This window comes from Onychomys torridus, chromosome 4 (genome assembly GCF_903995425.1).
Source record: "Onychomys torridus chromosome 4, mOncTor1.1, whole genome shotgun sequence".
NCBI classification, from domain to species: domain Eukaryota; kingdom Metazoa; phylum Chordata; class Mammalia; order Rodentia; family Cricetidae; genus Onychomys; species Onychomys torridus.
In genome coordinates this window covers 8,901,138-8,919,856 of record NC_050446.1, presented here as the reverse complement: position 1 = coordinate 8,919,856, position 18,719 = coordinate 8,901,138, and the positions used below count along the sequence as shown (strand labels likewise).

General features: G+C 49.6%; 1 protein-coding gene across 2 annotated transcripts; it reads left to right on the top strand.

Moving 5' to 3' along the window:
- The first annotated feature begins 2,345 nt into the window (after positions 1 to 2,345).
- On the top strand, positions 2,346 to 12,156 carry Set (SET nuclear proto-oncogene). Of its 2 annotated transcripts, none has more exons than XM_036184012.1 (8): positions 2,346 to 2,598; positions 8,587 to 8,644; positions 9,308 to 9,450; positions 9,662 to 9,765; positions 9,862 to 9,975; positions 10,372 to 10,542; positions 10,629 to 10,775; positions 11,268 to 12,156. In XM_036184012.1, the coding sequence occupies exons 1-8, from the start codon at positions 2,490 to 2,492 to the stop codon at positions 11,289 to 11,291; spliced, it is 870 nt and encodes a 289-aa protein (XP_036039905.1). In that variant the 5' UTR covers positions 2,346 to 2,489; the 3' UTR covers positions 11,292 to 12,156. The 2 variants fall into 2 exon arrangements, with proteins under 2 accessions (XP_036039905.1, XP_036039907.1); XM_036184014.1 differs by lacking the exon at positions 2,346 to 2,598 and adding an exon at positions 6,780 to 7,206.
- Positions 12,157 to 18,719: the final 6,563 nt, after the last annotated feature.

Sequence of the window (18,719 nt, the reverse complement as noted above, 5' to 3'; positions counted from 1 at the left end):
GTGTGTGTGTGTGTGTGTGTGTGTAAGTAAAAGAAAGCCTTCTGTAGCCCAGGCTGCTGACCTCAGAGCTGTGATCTATGTAAACCCAAGGATGACCTTGAACCCCTGGTCTTTCTGCCTCATTCCCCCGTGCTGAGATTACTGGCCTTGGCTACAGCAATTGCTATGTTGTTTTTGTTTTTAGTATTTACCTTTACTTTACACGTGTGGGTGTTCTGTGTGTGTGAATGTCTGTGCACTACTTGTGTGCTTGTTACCTGGGAGGTCAGAAAAGGCTGTTAGATCCCCTGAAAGTAAGTTAAAGTCAGTAGTGAGCAGCCATGTGGGTGCTGGGAATGAAGCCTGCCATTTCTGCTAGAGCAAAGAGTGTTTTTAATCTCCAAGCCATCTCCAGCCCCTTCTCTTCCTCCTCTGGCAGTGGTGGCGCAGGCCTGTAATCCCAGCACTCGGAAGGCAGAGGCAGGTGGATCTCTGTGAGTTCGAGGCCAGTCTAGTCTACAAATCGAGTTCCAGGACAGGCTCCAAAACTACAGAAAAACCCTGTCTCGAGAGAAAAAAAAAAAAAAAAAAAAAAAAAAAGCCTGTGCCATCATGGCTGGCTTGAACTACATTAAAATTTTTTAAAATTTATTTTTAATTAATTAATTAAAAAAAAACTTTTTTTTTTTTTTTTCCGAGACAGTTTCTCTGTGTCCTGGAACTCACTCTATAGACCAGGCTGGCCTCGAAACTCTTAGAGATCTGCCTGCTGGGATTAAAGGCCTGTGCCACCACTGCCTCGCTAAAAATTAATTTTTTTTTTTTTTTTTTTGCTGGGGCTTGGCGGCACAGGATTTTAATGTCAGTACTCTTGAGTTTAAGGCCAGCCTGGTCTACATAGCTTCAGGATAGTCAAAGCTATATCATGAAACTGTCTTGGGGGGGGGGTGTTTCTTTGTGTAGTTTTGGAGCCTGTCTTAGATCTCGCTCTATAGCCCAGGGTGGCCTCGAACTCACAGAGATCCGCCTAGCTCTGCCTCCCGCGTGCACCGCCGCCAGCCTTGGAAAACTTTTTTTAAATTGTGTGTATGACAGTGTGTGGTGGGACTTACTTGTGGGAACAGAACTCAGGTCCTCGGGCTCTACAGCAAGCGCTTTACCTGGGAAGCCACCTCATCTGTCCAGCTTCCTTTTTTTCCCTTATTTTTTTGGTACGCTACTGCTGAGTACACTCTTCACATCTGTTTGTTTCCTTTTTCTTTTTTTCAAGACAAGCTTTCTCTGTGTAGCCCTAGCTGTCCTGGAACTCCCTCTGTAGCCCAGGCTGGCCTCATACTCAGAGATGTGCCTGGCTCTGCCTCCTGAGTGTTGGGATTAAAGGTGCCACCATCCCTGCCAGGCCACGTTTGTTATTTATTACCTGGGTATGTGGCACCCAAGCCAGATGCTCTGGAATCTCCCCTGCAGGAGCAAGGTGTAGCTGAGTGCTAGTGTGGTAGTGCTCTGGAGGCCTTGGTTCCATCCCCAGCAACACACACACACACACACACACACACACACACACACACACACTTTTTTTTTCTTTCAGTTTTTGGGGCAGGGTTTTGCCCTGTAGTCCACACTGCTCTGAAACCTGCGATTCTCCAGCCTCAACTTCTGAGTGCTAAGATTACAGCCTAAAAGCCGGGCGTGGTAGTGCTTGTCTTTAATCCCAGCACTAAGGAGGCAAAGGCGGGCCGGTCTCTTGAGTTTGAGGACAGCCTGGTCTAAAAAACCTTGTCTTGAGAAGAACCAAAAATCGAAAAGTAAAAACAAAACAAAAAGACTAAAGGCTGAGCCAGCGCATTTCACTTCTCTGACTCAAGCCCTTTTGGGTAGACGGAAGGGATGCGCCAAGCCTTCCCTTCCCTCCCCCCGACGACTTTTGTAATTCTCGCCTTAGAATCCCTTTTCTTCCAACACTCATCTGTCCCTGCAAGCGGCGGTCTGCAGGCTGGGAGGGAGTCTAGCCAGACGCACGAGTGGGAAGCGGGGGTTGGGAAGAGCGAAGAATGTTCCAGGCTGAGGCGAGGCAACAGCACGTCGCTAAGTCTGCCGGAGACCAAACTGGGGGGTGAAGGGAAAGAGGAAGAACCCACGATGGGGGCCGGGCGGCGTGGCGAGGGGCTCGGGGGGCGGGCAGGGCCCCCGACCGCGGGCTTCCCATGCAACCCGGGGTTCAGAGGCAGCGGGACGCTGCTCTGGCTGAAGCCGCCCCCTCCTCCGACGCCGGGAAGCCCCCGCCAAGAGCAACTCAAAGAAGTTTCTGCTGATTGGAGGGAGGGCGAGGAGGCTGGGAGAAGGGGCGTGGGGGTGTGTGTCCCACTGTCATGTAAATATCCCCCGCGGGCAGGGCGGCTTCGAGGCCGGCTTAATCTCCCGCACCTGAGGCCGCCGCAGTTCCTGCCAGTTCCTTCCTGCCCTGAGCATCGGGCCGCTGGCCTCTGGCTCCCGGCCTCTTCCCTTGTGCCATGGCCCCGAAAAGGCAATCTGCGCTCCTGCCTCAGTCCAAGAAACCCAAATCGGCCCCTGGCCCGAAGCTGGAGGACAAGTCGGCCTCTCCCGGCCTGCCGAAGGGAGGTAAGTGCCTCCATTGCGCCTCCTTGGTGACGGACTCCGGGACTGGCTTTTCTCTCCCCCGATCCTCCTGGAGACGGGCCCCCACAAACTCTGCCGAAAGGCTCTCCGCTCGGGGAAGCGGCAGAAAGCGCGGGACTGGGAAACCCGTGCGGAGGGCACTTCCTCTGGCCCGCGACACCACGTGGGACCCAGCTTGCGCTCCCAGCCCCCAAACCCTCTCCTGTGGCGGCTCTGCGCCAGTCCGTGCACCCGCAGCCCTTCGGAGGCTTCCGCGCCCCTCCAACTCCGAGGTCCAAGGCCTCTCGGGTCGCTCTCCCTGTTGCGGCAGCCGCCAGCCCGCAACTCTGGCCTGAATTACTGCCACCTCGTGTGGCTCCCAGCTTCCTTCTCCCATCCTGCCCGAGCAAAGCTGGTCACGTGACTGGCTCCCAGACTCGTCAGGCAGCCTCTCGGTGGCCCTCCAGGTACAAACTAAGACTTCCGGTACCGAGGACCCTGCCCACCTGGTCCCCACCTACTAATCCAGGTTCCCCGTGTGGTGGACCCCCTCTAACACCTATAATGTCGCCTAAACGCCTGGAGCTGCATTCTCTCACCTCTGGCCCTGGTCGCTGACTCGTCCTCTGCCCAGGAAACCCGTGCCTGTCTCCCCCCCCCCAGGGGTAATGTTGGGGGGATCACTCTCCAGCTTCTCCCTCTGAGCCTCAGTCCCTATCAGGAGCTACCGTTGGCCGCACCCAGTGTCACCCCACCCTAGCACTTTCCTCATTTCCCATGCAGATGGTCGTTTTCGAGCCTGCACTTTTTGCCTTCCTATGTTGATCGTGAGAGCTGCGTTTCCTAGCCAGAGCTCCGAGTCGTGGTGTGGTGGAGTTTCCCCGGGTAGCTTGCGTCCAGTACAGGGCAGGAAAGCAGAGGGAAAGTGTCCGTTTGGCGGAAGTTTAGGACCACGGGGAAGGAACGCTAGGCACCGAGTGGAATGGACATCTCAGCACTTCTGTGGCCCTGTTCCCCTTTGCTCTGTCTCAGTCCCTCGCCGTTCAAATGGCAGGCAGAGACCTGCCCTATGTCCCAGAATGATAAAGACAGGGTCTCCATATGCAGCCCTGGTTAGCCTGGTGCTCAGCCTGCCTCTGTGTCTGAGGTGCTGGGATTAAAGGCACCACCACACCTGGTATTTTTCCTTGTTTTGAAAAGGGCTTCATACATCCCAAGCTGGCCCCAAACTTGTCAGTGGGGGTGGCCTTGAACTTTTGATCCAGACTGCCCAGGTCCTGGGTATAGAGACCAAAACGTGCTGCATAGCCTTCTATTTAGTTTGCTGACAAGAAATAGCTAAACCACAGTCCTCCTGAGTGTGCTCAGTGGACACTGTACCCAGTGTCGCATCCCGACAGCCTTACAGCACCAACAAGAAGTGTGCAGTGCCTGGTGGCTTCCTGATAGCACCCATGCCAGGCCTCTCCCATATTTACTCTATCTCTTGCATTGTTTTCCATTTCCTAGTATACTTGTATTCATCTTGAAGGCCAGCCCTAATCAGAAGTTGACCCCTTGACCCCTTGGGTTTTCCGTAGATCAGGTACTTCGTTGATACATGCTGTAAGGGTACCAACCTGTGGGCCAGACTTTGTGGTTGAAAAACATCACTTTTTCAGACCAAGTTTCTTCCTAGGAGTGGCCCATGAAGTCTGTAATGTGGTATGGCTTACAGCTAAAAAAGGAAAGAAATTGGAGGGGTGGCTCAGTGCTTAAGAGCACTTTGGCCTTGCTGAAGACTTGGATTTAGTTTCCCAGCACCCACATGGTGGCTCAGAACCACCTGTAACTCCAACTCCAGGAGAAACCAGCATCCTCTTTTGGCCTTCCTTGCACCTGCAACAATATGGTATGCTTGTATTTATATGCACACGGACTAAACACTCTTACATGTAAAGTAAAAATAATTTTTAAATGTTATGATAATACAAAAAGAAAGAAATGGCCGGGCGGTGGTGTTTGCATGCCTTTAATCTCAGCACTCAGGAGGCAGAGCCAGGCAGATCTTTGTAAGTTTGAGGCCAGGCTGGGCTACAGAGTGAGTTCCAGGAAAGTCACAAAGCTACACAGAGAAACCATGTCTGGAAACCGCCCCCCCAAAAAAAGGGGAAAGAAACTTAGATCCATCATTCTTAGTAGGGTGGTATTGGTTTTGTGTAAGTGTGTGCCAAGTATTGAAGTCAGCTGTGTTTCTTAGGCCACATTTAAAATATTGAGGGGTCTGGGATTGGAGGAACACAAGTTGAAGGCCATCCTGGTCTACATAGCCAGTTCCAGGACCCCACAAAGAAAAATACTGATTTATCTTGATTCTGCCTCTTGTAAAGTTCTGATGTACTGTTTTGTCTTATATGTGAGTTCAGTTTGGGGCTGGGGGGCATGGTTGAGTGATAGAGGACTTACCTAGTAGGCCCCAGGTTCAATTCCCAGCACCCATAATTATCCATAGAACCTACTTTGTGTCGAATGAGGGTTACATGAAAATATAGCTTATCTCAGCGGTGGACCGTAGGAATGCTCAAGCCCTGTGATGGGCCTGCAGGAGCTGACAGCCAGCTGTTTTCTTTTTGAGACATTGTAGCACACTGTAGCCCAGGCTGGCCTCAGCCCTAGGTCTTTCTCAGTCTCGAGACCCAAGTCTCCTCACTTGCCTAGTTTTGTTTGTGCAATTTTTTTTGCAACTGTGCCAGGACCTCACAAGACTATCTTGAATTATCCTCGGTGAAAGTATTACCAGAGATTTAGCAAATGTTACAGATCACAAATTTTGTTCTGTTCCTCTGCTTTTTATTTGTCAGACCTTTCCCTCTTTTAAGGAACCTGTCCATAGTTGTAGGCGCTGGAGGTCCCTGTGCTTGGGAGCGGTGGGCTCCTTAGGGCTGTTGACAGGTTTAAGTTTACCAGTTGCCATAGATGACTAGAATTCACTGAATTGAGCATAAGATTTAGATGAATTTCCTGGAGTTGATGTACTGTATATGGTGTATTTTACATTTATTGATTACCCACCATGGATGTCTTGACTATTAAAGCCACACTGCTTTATCTTTAAGAACTGATAATAAAACAGGAATGCTAGAAGGTGGGTGAATAAATAACGCATAGCAGGTGAGATTTCTGGTTTTTCCAGGACCACGTGTTGGGGTACAGGTAGACAGGAGAGCTGCTGTCTTTTCAAGTCCTGGAAAACTGTTTCAGCAGAAAAGCCTCCTCCCAATATAGTGCTTAAGGGCTTTTTAATCTAAAACTGGTTTTTGCTGCTTTAGCCTTTGATGTTTAAAAAGCCTAAACATTTCTCCATTTGTCGCCTCCAAAACTTCTCTCACCGCTGAGATGGGCACCTGGGTCTAAGTTGGGCCGAAGGACCCGTGGCAGAATGCCGCTTCCTTCCTACGTTCAGCGGACTTAAGCATGAGTGTGACCCTGTTTAAATTTGACCTGTGACAGCTTTTAAAATTTCAGATCCCAGTGCAGAAAGGAGGCTTGACTTGGCCCGAGGGTACAGCAGGACCCTGTCAGTAGACTGGATAGATGAACTGTTTGTAGTTTTGCACACAACAAACCCAGAGTTTGAGCTGGGTTCGCAGTTTCTCCACCTAGAAAAAAGGGTGGAGGTGCCTCTTTCTCCCAGGAAGAGGAAGGTCCTTGGGTGTCCGGGGTGCAGAACTCAGGCCGGTGAGGGTACTCGGTGTATTCCCAAGGCCTGCTCTTCCGAGGGGCTGCGTGCGCCCCCTCTCCGGCGCCCCCCGGCCGCCCCGCAGAGGGAAGCCGCTCAGCCACCACGTGATGCGCTGGTATTGGGGAGAAGAGGCCCCGCCCCTCAAGCCGCCGCGCGCCCGCCGCCGCGCGCAAACGTCCCGGGTCGGCTGGAGAAGGGGAAAGCGGGGGAGGGGAGCGCCGCGCGGGCCCCGGACCATGCGTCGCGGAGCCGCTTCCTCCCGCCTCTCGTCCAGGCCCCAGTGTCCCCACCACCACCACCACCACCCGCCACGGCCCCGCCCCCTGGCTCGCGGCCCCAGCCAATAGCCGCGCGGCGCGAGCGTCTCCGGTCAGAGGCGGGACTTGCGCAGGCCTGGTGCGCCTGCGCTCTGCCGACTGCCCCTCGCCGCGAAGTGGAGGAGGTGGAGGAGGAGGAGGTGGAGGAGGAGGAGGAGGAGGAGGTGGAGGAGGCGGCTCAGGGCAATCGAGAAGCGAGCCGGAGCGCGGGGCGCGAGTCGAGGAGTCCAGCCGAGCCGCCGCCGCCGCCGCCGCCGCCTCCCCGCCTTCAGCGAGAGCCCCGGCCGGGGGCCCGCCACAACGCGCCCGGGCCTGCCTCGGCGTCAGGCCCCGCGGGCAGCGCCAGGCAGCCAGGGGGAGGGCGAGCAAGTGAGCGCCGGGAGGAGGCGGCCGGAGCGAGCGGGCGCCGCGCGTGTGGCGTGAGGGGAAGCCGCTGGCCGCCCCCTAGGCCGTCCCTTCGCTCCCCCTCCCCGCTCCCCGCCCCGACCGCGGAGGGCACCATGTCGGCGCCGACGGCCAAAGCCAGTAAAAAGGAGCTCAACTCCAACCACGACGGGGCCGACGAGACCTCAGGTGAGGACCGGGCGCGGCGGGGGCCCGGCCGCGCCGCCATCTTTCGGCCCGGGCCGCGGGGCTGCGGGGGGGCGCGCGGGGCCCGCGGGGCCGGCGCCCTTTTTGTGTGCGGCGCGGGGCCGGGGGGCCGGGGTGGCGCCGCGGCGGCGGGCGGTGCGGGCGAGGCGGGGGCGCTGCGGCCTGCGCGGCGGGCGGAGACCCCCCCTTCCCCCCGCCCGCGCTCTCCTCCCCCTCCCTCCCTCCCGAGAAGCCTCTCTTTATTGTGCTCCGCCATGATGCCTCGCTCCCATCAGCCGCCGCCGCCGCCACATGGTGCGGCCGGACGCAGCCCTGCGGCCCGGCCTCTCCCGCCGTCCTGCTTCCCGCCCGGAGCCGGCGCCGCGGCGGGACCGGGAGCCCGGGTCTGGGGCGGGGTAGCGACGCGGCGCCGGCGGGAGGATGCTCCGGGCTGCGCGGGTTGCACACCCCACGTGGGGCAGCCACACTCGGGCGCGCCGGGCGTGCGAGGAATCTGGCCCGGAGGCCGAGCGACGCAGGGGCTTTCGAGGGCCCTCCGGACGCCTAGCCCTCCCCGGGAGGGTCGTTTTTAGCAGAGGGCAGCTGCAGACCCCAGGACGAGTTACCGGAAATGGGCCGCGCGGTCGGGGCCCCTTCACGCCCACTTGGCTTTGTAAAAGCCTTCGCAGCCCGCACCGGACAAAAGGGCAGCAATTAGGAGCACACCCCCTTTCCTCCTCGTGCCTCCTGGGTTTGGGACGGCATTTTCCCAGTGTGTTCAAAAATCCTGCACGGCCGCGTTTGGTGACCAGGCTGGTCAGGATTGTGTTGAAGAGTAAGGTCGGGTTGGATTCAGGTTCACGTTCTAAGACTGCAGAGACGACTGTGGTAGTTTGGTGACTGGTCTTTGTCGGTGTGTGTTGATAATCATCATACATTGAGAGCAGTATTTTTCCTAAAAGCGGTTGTACCAGTTGGTAGTATCTTAATTTGTCATGGGTTAGTTTCCACATTAAGTTAGCAGCTGGCACCATTCTGCTGCAAGTGTATAATGTGATTAGTAATAAACACGAAGAATTTCTGAATGAGGCTAAGCCTCTCCCTCACCTTTTATAATGAAGGCCGATGATTGGACCCTTCGAAACTATTTAAAAAGTGATGCAGTAATGAAGCATTTTTCTGAATAGCCTAGCAGATACCTTAATTTTGAGAACGGTCGAGTAATGAGAAAGTAATTTGTCAACTGCATGCTTGAACACGTGGGGAGCATGCTTTGTAGTAAGCACACTTCTAGTAGGTTTACTGTTAACAGTTCACATCATAGTATCAGGAAGTGTAGCTTGTGATTTGTATTGAGTCTCGTGTTCCATTTTTGTTTTGCAGAAAAAGAACAGCAAGAAGCAATCGAACACATTGACGAAGTACAAAATGAAATAGACAGGTAAATTTATTTCATTCACTTTATGGAAGTTTTCTTGAGGATCTGATTGGCCAGCAGTCAATCACAGGAAGGTTTTGGTGAATGTGCACTCAGGTCCTGTTTCTTGGTCTGGTCATAATTCCTGGGTTAAAGTAAACGTACCTCAACCATCTCAATGCAGGCAGACTTCAGTTGAGTATGCTTTTTAAAAGCTGTAAAATTGCCTGGTGCCTGCCTGGATTTTCATAGGGTAGTATGGCAACAATGTTGCTTGGGGTTTTTTTGTTGTTGTTGTTTTATTTTTTTTGTTTTTTGTTTTTGAGTAACACCTTCACTTAATACTTTCTGCTCCTGGGAAACACAGTCAGAATAGCCTGGAAACGAGTTTGCTAAAATATAAATGTTGCCAATACTGGAGCTAGCTCTGTGGTTTTGGTTCTCAGAGAGGCCTGGGGCAGGGATGCCAGATTCTCGGTCCCTAAAAAGGGCAACAATGTTGCCAAGATGTGTCAGTTTTAGCTTAGTTTTTTTGTTATGGTCTTCAGGAATAAGCTAGGGAGTGTGCTTCTATACATAGACCTTTTGCAATCCTGAAGCCAGTAAGAAATAAAACGTATTCTGTAGTCTTGAACAGTTTATATTTGTCAAATAACCATCATAGTCAACATGTCTTCGTTGTTTCAGACTTAATGAACAAGCCAGTGAGGAAATTTTGAAAGTAGAACAAAAATATAACAAACTCCGCCAACCATTTTTTCAGAAGAGGTCAGAATTGATCGCCAAAATCCCAAATTTTTGGGTAACAACATTTGTCAACCATCCACAAGGTATGTGGTGGGTCAGCAGTACTGAGCATTTGTCCTGCGATTGGGGAGTTCTGGGGAGCTCTGGGGCCCTGGGGCCACTTGATCTCAAAGGACTGTAGGCAGGACATACATAGAGTTTACCAGAGAGAGCAGGGTTGTTACTGTTTGTAACCACTGTAACGGTCACTAAGTAGGTCATTCACACTTGAACTGATCTGACATGCTTCTCCAGTGTCTGCACTGCTTGGGGAGGAAGATGAAGAGGCTCTGCATTACTTGACCAGAGTTGAAGTGACAGAATTTGAAGACATTAAATCAGGTTACAGAATAGATTTTGTAAGTACCTAACATCCGGTTTGAAACTATAAAAGTGAATGTGTGCTTTGGTTATGAGAGTTGTTTATTGATTTCTAATCTTTTGATCTTTTACAGTATTTTGATGAAAATCCTTACTTTGAAAATAAAGTTCTCTCCAAAGAATTTCATCTGAATGAGAGTGGCGACCCATCTTCAAAGTCCACTGAAATCAAATGGAAATCTGGAAAGGTATTTCATATGGAGGCCCAGCTCAATCCCTTGTCTACTACTGAGTGCTCAGGGCCTTAGTTGGCTGGGTGAAAAGTGCAGAAAATCACTCCAGTGTGTGGAGGTCAGGTGCAATACTAGTTGTACAAAGTTTTCATATTGCAGTCTCTTCCACACTTACACATTTTTTGCTTTTCAATTTTTATTTTGGAGACATGGGTCTGGCTTCTAGGTTTACAGTGGAAATGATTTTATAAAATCCCACAGTTAATAGGTAACATCCTTCTGTAAAAGCAGTTTGCAAGTGTACATTTTATAATTGTTCTTAGTGATGTGATCTGTCGTGATCTTTGGCGCTTTTGGGGCATTTGGGTGTTGGAGAAAGCTAATATAGAACATACTGCTATTTTTCTTTAGGATTTGACAAAACGCTCAAGTCAAACGCAGAATAAGGCCAGCAGGAAGAGGCAGCATGAAGAGCCGGAGAGCTTCTTCACTTGGTTCACTGACCATTCTGATGCAGGTGCAGATGAGTTAGGAGAGGTCATCAAAGACGATATTTGGCCAAACCCCTTGCAGTACTATTTGGTAGGTTGATGGTCACTAACTTGAGGATGGATGGTAATGTGTTGTGCAAAGTGAGTTCATAAAGGAACATTGCCTGGTTCTTTAAGGTTCCTGATATGGATGATGAAGAAGGAGAGGCAGAAGATGATGATGATGATGATGAAGAAGAAGAAGGCTTGGAAGATATTGATGAGGAAGGGGATGAAGATGAAGGTGAAGAAGATGAAGATGATGATGAAGGGGAGGAAGGAGAGGTAAGGAGACTTGTCAAGTCCCCAGTGACTTTGGAGATCATATATAGAATATAATAATGAACAACACAACTGTAGAATATGATGTAATTAGAATATGTAACTGACTGAAATAGTGGGAAGGTTGGGGGAGATGAGGTGTTAACATCTGGGTCTTTCCCCCCTCGCTTTAATATTTTATGTGAATGGGTGATGTGCCTACATGTCTGCACTACACGTGACTTATCTGTACAGATCAGAAGAGGGCATAGGATCCCCTGGTACTGAAGTTATGGGTGATTGTGAGCCACTGTGTGGGTGCTGGGGTCTTGAGGTGCTCTTAATCTATAAGCATATTCTCCCCTGAGTGCTAGCTTAATGGAGGTTCATATTTAAGCTGTGAGAACTGGGTGCTCTCCAAGGAGTACTCTGTTTGGTGAGGTCCGTTGTGTGCCCCACAGCTAGTAAAAGGTCTTGGGAATTGCCGCATGGTTGACTGGTCGCTTGCTTTTTCAGGAGGATGAAGGCGAGGATGACTAGCACAGAAGACTGATGGATTCCAGCCCTCTTTTTTATTTCTTTTTCTTTTGTAATTTTCTCCAGTCCCTGGGAGCGGGTTGCAGTCACCCCCTCCCCCACCCTCCTGTGCTCAGTAGCCCTGATTCTGAGGTCTCTTCTCCACACCATGGTTCTCAACCCATTTGGGGGGAAATACCTTGAACAAAATACAACAGGAAAAGAATCTCCACTATTCTGTTCTAAATTCATTTTTATCCTTTGTTGTCTCAAACTGTGGATTCAACACCACCACTGTGCTCTGTGGGAAAAAAGAAAAACCCTTCGGCCCCCTTGGCTCTGCTGGAGGCTGGGGGGTGCTAGGCCCCTGTGTAGTAGTGCATAGAATTCTAGCTTTTTTCCTTTCTCTGTATATTGGGCTCAGAGATTACACTGTGTCTCTATGTGAATACAGACAGTTAGCATTTACCAACATGTATCTGTCTACTTTCTCTTGTTTAATAAAAAGAAAAAAAAAAAAGAAAAAAAGGGGGGGTATAGAAGGTCAGCAAGGGTGGGTTGAGGTGTCTGGGGAGGGTAAGTGGGCATTGTGACAACATGGCTTCTCCTTTGGCATGTTTGATTGTGATGTTTAACAGACATCCTTGCAGTTTAAGATGACACTTTTAAATAAAATTCTCTCCTAACGATGACTTGAGCCCTGCCACTCAATGGGAGAATCAGCAGAACCTGTAGGGTTTTATTTGGAGTTGACATTCTCTGTTGTAACTTTATTTTTAACTTTTTTTATTTTTATTTTTTTGGTTTTCACTGGAAGGAAAAAATGCTCATTTTAAATGTTGAAGTGTACAAGTTGCTTTGTTACAATAAAACCAATGTGTACACAAAGGACCGGATGCTTTTCTGTCAGAACAGATGCTCAACATGACCTTCCAAGTTTGACCTGCATAATGACATCATGTCAAACTTTGTCTCCCTAACTTCGTATTTTTTGATACGCACTTTGCAAGATGACCTCAGGGCTATGCAGATTTGAGTTAAAGGGATTTGAATCATGTCTTAATGTCTCCGTAACTGAGTGATGTGGGTACAGTTTGCTGCAATGGACTTGTACCCTTGATTTTTATCTCAATTTGGCATTTTTTTAAGTGGGCCTTTAGTTAACCTGGATACTATGACAGCACCTGCTCCCACCGTGTCACAGACTGTGACTCTAATGCCATCTGTACGAAGGACAGCTGCTGGTGTGTCTGCATTGGCAGTATGAACTGGCCAAGAAAGTGGGCTATCAGAGTATGCAGTCCATGGGGGGTCAGGAGTGCTCTGTCCCAGGTATGTAGCAGAAACTCTCAGCTGTGACTCTGAATCTGGGTGGATGAAGAGCTCTGTCTGCTCCACGCCATTGTGCAGAGAATAATGTTTTGGGAAGCTACCTGATGCATAAGCTTTTTAATGCTGTAAAATAGAGCTAAAATTAAATGCCACTTTTTCAGAGATGATTAATGGACAGCCTGGTCAAATTCAAAGCTTTTTGATGTATAAAACTTTATAAATGGAACTACTCCATCAATAGGCAAAGTGTAACCAAAATCTGTCTAGATGGATAGTGTGTAATTTCTGCACAGGACTCTGTTTAGTAAATACATCACTGTATACGTCAGGAATCTTGCTCCAATAAAGGAACATAAAGATTTTTTTTGGACTGGGGTCATTCTCCTTGTTTTGTAGAGATTTAGAAGGTGTATTAATGGCTGGGGGTACTGGGGCTATTCATTTGGTAATTATGGCCCAGGTACAGGTATACCAAAGGTTGATGAGGCGTGTACCAGATCCATAAACACTTTGTTGTGTAACTCTGGACAGCCTTGGTGATTGAGGAGGGTGCTGGCCTGTTCTCTGAATCCTGACTTCAGGAATCAAAAGTGTTGGTAGTGAGTGTGTGTGCATGCTGTTTAAAATTATGACTGTACCACTAAGAGCTTATGTCCCTTTTTTACCTTTTTTTTTTTAAACTAGTATGCTCTATCTTATTTTTACATCTGTACTGTGTGTTTTTGTGATTACTCCCCATTAGCTGGCCTCTAAGTGCCTCCTTTTCATTTGTAGCCAGGTATCACTGAGTTGCCCTTGCATCCTAGATAGTCCTTAAACTTTCATGTGCTCCAGTCTGAGTTTACCCGTGTCTAGATTACAGGACTTTGAGGAGGAAGTCTATAGAGAGCTAGTTACGGCAGCATATTCCTGTGACTCCAGGATTCAGGAAGGTGGAGTGCTGCATGAGACCATGAAACTAATTTTATTTATGTGTATGAGTATTTTGCTAACATGTATGTCTGCAACAGGAGCTTTTCTCTAGAAGCCCGGCAGAGGGTGTTGGGATTCCCTGGGCCTGGAGTTATCCTGGTCTCCTGGAAGGGTAGTTGGTGTTCTAGCCCTTTTCATTTTTCTGGAGGTGTGTTGAAGTTGACCACAGTGATTCTGCTTTCCAAGTGGGACTGCAGGCATCAGTTACAATGTCTAATTAGGTCCTTAATGATTTTCGGGGGGCTGGTATCAAATCAAGTTTTGCGGTCTTTGAAGGTAATAATTTGACCCTAGATATTGTTACTGTACTCTTTGAACATAGGTTTTCTCAGCCCAATCCTCAAAATCCTAACAGCTTCCTGGGCTTAGGGCTGGCCTTAGCGGGTGTATGATACAGGAGGAGAGGACTGGCAAAGTGGGCCATACTGTTTTACAAGGAGTCACTTATTAGCTCCTGATGCCTAGACTGAATTTGAAAACCTTAAAGAATGTTGTTAGATCATCCTGCAGTTAAGGTTTCTTACTTAACTACTGTTTTAAAATACTTAACTGGGTGTGATGGCCTACACCTTTTATCCTAGCATTCTGGAGCTAGACATGTTGAGTTCTAGGCCAGCTTGACACACAAAATGAGTTCCAGGAGGGTGATCCTATCTCCAAAAAAAAAAAAAAAAAAAAAGAAGGGGGATGGTGTTGGGGCTATATAGGTCAATGGTAGGGTGCTTGCCTATCATGTGTTAGACCCACTGCCAGCACAGAACTTCCTGGAAATAGGTATCTTCTGTCCCATGCATCCATTCTGGGTCCACCAGATAGATAGTCAAGCCGGTGAGCTGCTTCCCATCCCTGAGGTGAATTCAAAGGAAATGACAGTTACTCAGCAGTAACTTTAGAGCATAGCCTGTGACTGGGCATGCTAGGAGTCAGGCAGGCTCATCTTTGAGGCCAGCTTGGTCTACAGAGAGTTCCAGGAACACCAGAACGTGGCCTGTGGATATGAAAGTTTTAATTTTGGAGATGGGCTTAGAGGTTAAGAGGGCCTTAGTTTAGTTCTCAGCACCTACAGAACTAGGAGCAACCATCAGTGGCTCTGATGCTGAAGTGTCAAATGTCACCCTTCTGGCCTCTGCATGCACATGGTGCAGACATAGAGGCAAAACATGTATAACAAAAGTACTTTAAAAAGTTATTCTGTGTATGTGTGCTGTTTATTAATTTACTTCATGTGTATGATGTATCTCTATATGTATGCTGTATGTGTGTGTGCACCCTTGTAGACCAGAAGAGGGCGCTGGCTCCTCTGGAGCTGGAATTTGATATGGGGTTGGTAGGCTCCAAAGTCTGGACTTCTGGTACATAAATGCTTGTAATCACCATCACCAAGCCATCTCTAAAGCACACTTAAACACCCTATTTAAATTAGGGGAAGGTGAGCTGAGCAGTGGTGGCACACGCCTTTAGTCTCAGCACTTGGGAGGCAGAGGCAGGTGGATCTCTGTTAGTACCAGGCCAACCTGGTCTACAGAGCAGGATCCAGGACAGGCACCAAAACTACACAGAGAAACCCTGTCCCAAAAAAAACAAATACATAAATAAAAATTAGGGCTGGGTGGGGTTGGTGGCACATGCCTTTGATTCCAGCACTTGGGAGGCAAAGCCAGGTGGATCTCTGAGTTTGAGGCCAGCTTGGACTACAGAGTGAGTTCCAGGACAGGTGCAAAGCTACACAGAAACCCTGTCTCAAAAAACAAAAGTTAGGGTAAGGTGGGTGGTTGATTTCTGGTTTGTCTGTTTCTTTGTTTTTTATAAGATCTTTATTGACAGATAATTCACACAGTATACAATTTTCCTGTTTGTACAATTTGATAGACTTTAGTCCAGCATCCTCATAGGCCCATGGCACCATCACCACTTTCTGTTTTAGAACATTGCTGTCTCCATTTTTTTTTTTTTTTTCAAGCTGAGGATCGAACCCAGAGCCTTGAGCTTGCTAGGCAAGTGCTCTACCACTGAGCTAAATCCCCAACCCCCCCTTTTTTTTTTTTCAATGATTTATTTATTATGGATACAGTATTCTGCCAGCATGTGTCCCTGCAGGCCAGAAGAGGGCATTACAAGTGGTTGTGAGCCACCATGTGGTTGCTGGGAACTGAACTCAGAACCTCTGGAAGAGCAGTCGGTGCTCTTAACCACTGAGCCATCTCTCCAACTCCTTGTTTTTGTTTTTGAGACAGTGTTTCTCTGTGTAGCTTTGTGGCCTTTCCTGGATCTCACTCTGTAGACCAGGCTGGCCTCGAACTCACAGAGATCCGCCTGGCTCTGCCTCCTGAGTGCTGGGATTAAAGGCGTGCGCCACGACCGCCTGGTTTGTTAGTTTTTCAAGTCAGGTCTATGGCCCTGGCTGACTGTTACTGCAATTTGCTATGTAGACCAGGCTGGCCTGGAATTCAGAGATCTGTCTTCTGAGTGCTGGGATTAAAGACATGTTCTACCATCTGCAGCTCAAATTTAATTGCTATCAGTCTAATGGATTGTGGTTAGTTCTGTGATTAGATGAGAAGCCTAGCAATTGCAGGCTGTTTACCAGCTTGACCAGGTGATGTCTGCACTGAAACCTAACAGCTGCACTAGTGAGGAGAAGCGCAGCTGGGAAGATGTGTCCTGTGGGGAAGCTGACTTATCCTAAGGTTAAGTTAGCTGGTGGAGTTGCATGCTGAAAAACTGGGCATGCAGTCTCTGCCTGAGAATTTGCGCAAAGTCCATCAGACAGGTGCGGCTGGGCCTTAATGGATCCTGCTACCTCACACCTCCTTCCCTCCGTGTGAGGCACCTCTCCTTCAGCTTCCTGGGGAAGGAAGTAGACCAGTGGTTTTGAAGCAGTATTATATAGAGGGTGGGGGATTAACTTCATTGGCTTGCAGAGGACGTGGTGCAGAGTCCAGCACTTGGCTCCCAGCACCACAGAAGGAAGCAAAGAGCACCCAGGTACAGGAGCTTTTACATGTAAACTACTTCAGGTCATCCAGTCAGTGCCTGGGAGTGGGGATGGGGCTGCAGTCACATGTACAAACTGTTGATTATTCCGTGTGGCCTTGGCTACCCCGGAACTCTGTAGACTAGGCTATCATTGAGTTCAGAGACCTACCTGCCTCTGCCTCTCAAGTGCTGGGATTAAGGGCATGTGCCACCATGCCTGGCTATTTTTGAGATGGTGCTTTACTGTGCATCTCTGATTAGCCTAGGGCTCACATTAGCATCAGCCAGTGCTGATATTACAGACATGTACCACCATCCCCAAGTCAAACTATGACCAGACTGGCCTCAAACTAAAAGATTTATCTGCCAAGACAGGGTTTCTCTGTGTAGTTTTTGGTGCCTGTCCTGGATCTCGCTCTGTAGACCAGTCTGGCCTCGAACTCACAGAGATCCGCCTGGCTCTGCCTCCCAAGTGCTGGAATTAAAGACGTGTGCCACCACTGCCCAGCGTGTATTACAATTTTTTTAAAAGCGAATAAAAGCCAGGCAGTGGTGGTGCACCCACCTGTAATCCCAACACTCAGGAGGATCGCTGTGTTTGAGGCCAGTCTGGTCAACAGCAAGTTCCAGGACAGCCAGGGCTACACAGAGAAACCCTGTCTGGGGGGGGGGGGGGGGGGGTAGAATTTGTGCATGCATGAGGGTCAAAGGATGCTGGTGTGAGTTGGTTCTCCAAACCATCTGGGTTCAGGACTTCATTACTGGCAGCAAAACTCCTTTACACATGGAGCCACCGTTCCAAAGGAGAGTTATGAATCAGATTATTTGCTTAGCTTCTAAGGAATAGCAGTAGTAGTCCCCGATTTTTTATTTACTTTATTTATTTATTGAGATGGAGGCTCGAGAGCCACCTGAGTGCTGGAATTACAGGCAGGTGCCACCACACCCTCTTAACTGGTGAACTGTAACACTAAGTTAAGGTAAGCAGCAGGTAAGCAGCAAGGGCTACATGGAGGAACTCTGTAAAAACAAACAAACAAAAAGACTTTGGCTCAGCTGGGTGGTGGTGGCCCACACCTGTAATCCCAGCACTCGGGAGGCAGAGGCAGGTGGATCTCTGAGTTCGAGGCCAGCCTGGGCTACAAAGCGAGTTCCAGGACAGCCTCCAAAGCTGTAGAGAAACCCTGTCTTGAAAAACACACACACAAAAAAAAACTCATCAAAACCCAGTGAGTGGCACACACCTGTAATCCAGCACAGGAAGATAGAGAGTTCAGGGACTCTCTCCATCCTGACTCCCTGAAGCCAGTCTGGGCTGCAGGTTAGTTCCAGAACTGCAAGGACTACGCAGAGAAACCCTGCCTCAAAAAGAAAACAACAAAAATCACAATTAAAAAGAAAAAAGAAAGTTGCCCCCTACCTGGTATGTTGAGGCACACACTTTTTGTTGGTTTTGGTTTTTCAAGACAGAGTTTCCCTATGCAGCCCTGGCTGTCCTGGAACTCATTTTGTAGACCAGGCTGGCCTCGAACTCACAGAGATCTTCCGGCCTCTGCCGCCCAAATCCTGGGACTGAAGGCATGGACACTGCCAATCATTTCAGTCTGGACCTCTCCACCACGCACACAGGGTCTTCATCGCCCCCTTCCACACACCACCATCTCTTGGGCAAGCACCCCGCTCTTTTTGCTCTGGGCACCTCCCCTCCCCCCAGGAGGTCTCTCCTGGTCCCTTAAAAAAAGTATGTAGATACTGGGAATTCCCAGTATCTACATACTTGCCTTGAAGCACTTTATTGAACTCCCTCCCCAGCCCCTTACGGACTTCCTTATGATAAAGTCAGAAGCTTGACTCCCGCTCAGTCAGCAAACACATTTCGTAATGAGCCTGAGTTGGTTGGTTCATATCTTATTTGTATCTGGCCATAATTTGGATCAAGGTTTACTCCGCATAGGGCCAGGCCCCCGGCGCGCGCTGCGGTTAAAGCTGGAGTAGAAATGGCCCCCAGACTTCCCATCTCTAGGAAGATCAGCTGTAGTGCAGAGTGTGAGCCGCTAAGGCGGGAAGGGGACCCGGGATCTGCGGAGCTGAACTCGGAGTGGGGTCCGGGGCGCTGCTCCCGCGCAGCCGGGAGGGGGCGCTGCTCCCCAGCTCCCGCCGGGCGCACCGGTC

What these genes read in the sequence shown, in the direction of transcription:
- Set (XM_036184012.1), top strand. Translation starts at nt 2,490, where the DNA reads ATGGCCCCGAAAAGGCAATCTGCGCTCCTGCCTCAGTCCAAGAAACCC. An exon ending in TCCCGGCCTGCCGAAGGGAG is followed by an intron (nt 2,599 to 8,586) that starts GTAAGTGCCTCC and finishes TTTGTTTTGCAG; the next exon opens with AAAAAGAACAGCAAGAAGCA. An exon ending in TCAAATGGAAATCTGGAAAG is followed by an intron (nt 9,976 to 10,371) that starts GTATTTCATATG and finishes ATTTTTCTTTAG; the next exon opens with GATTTGACAAAACGCTCAAG.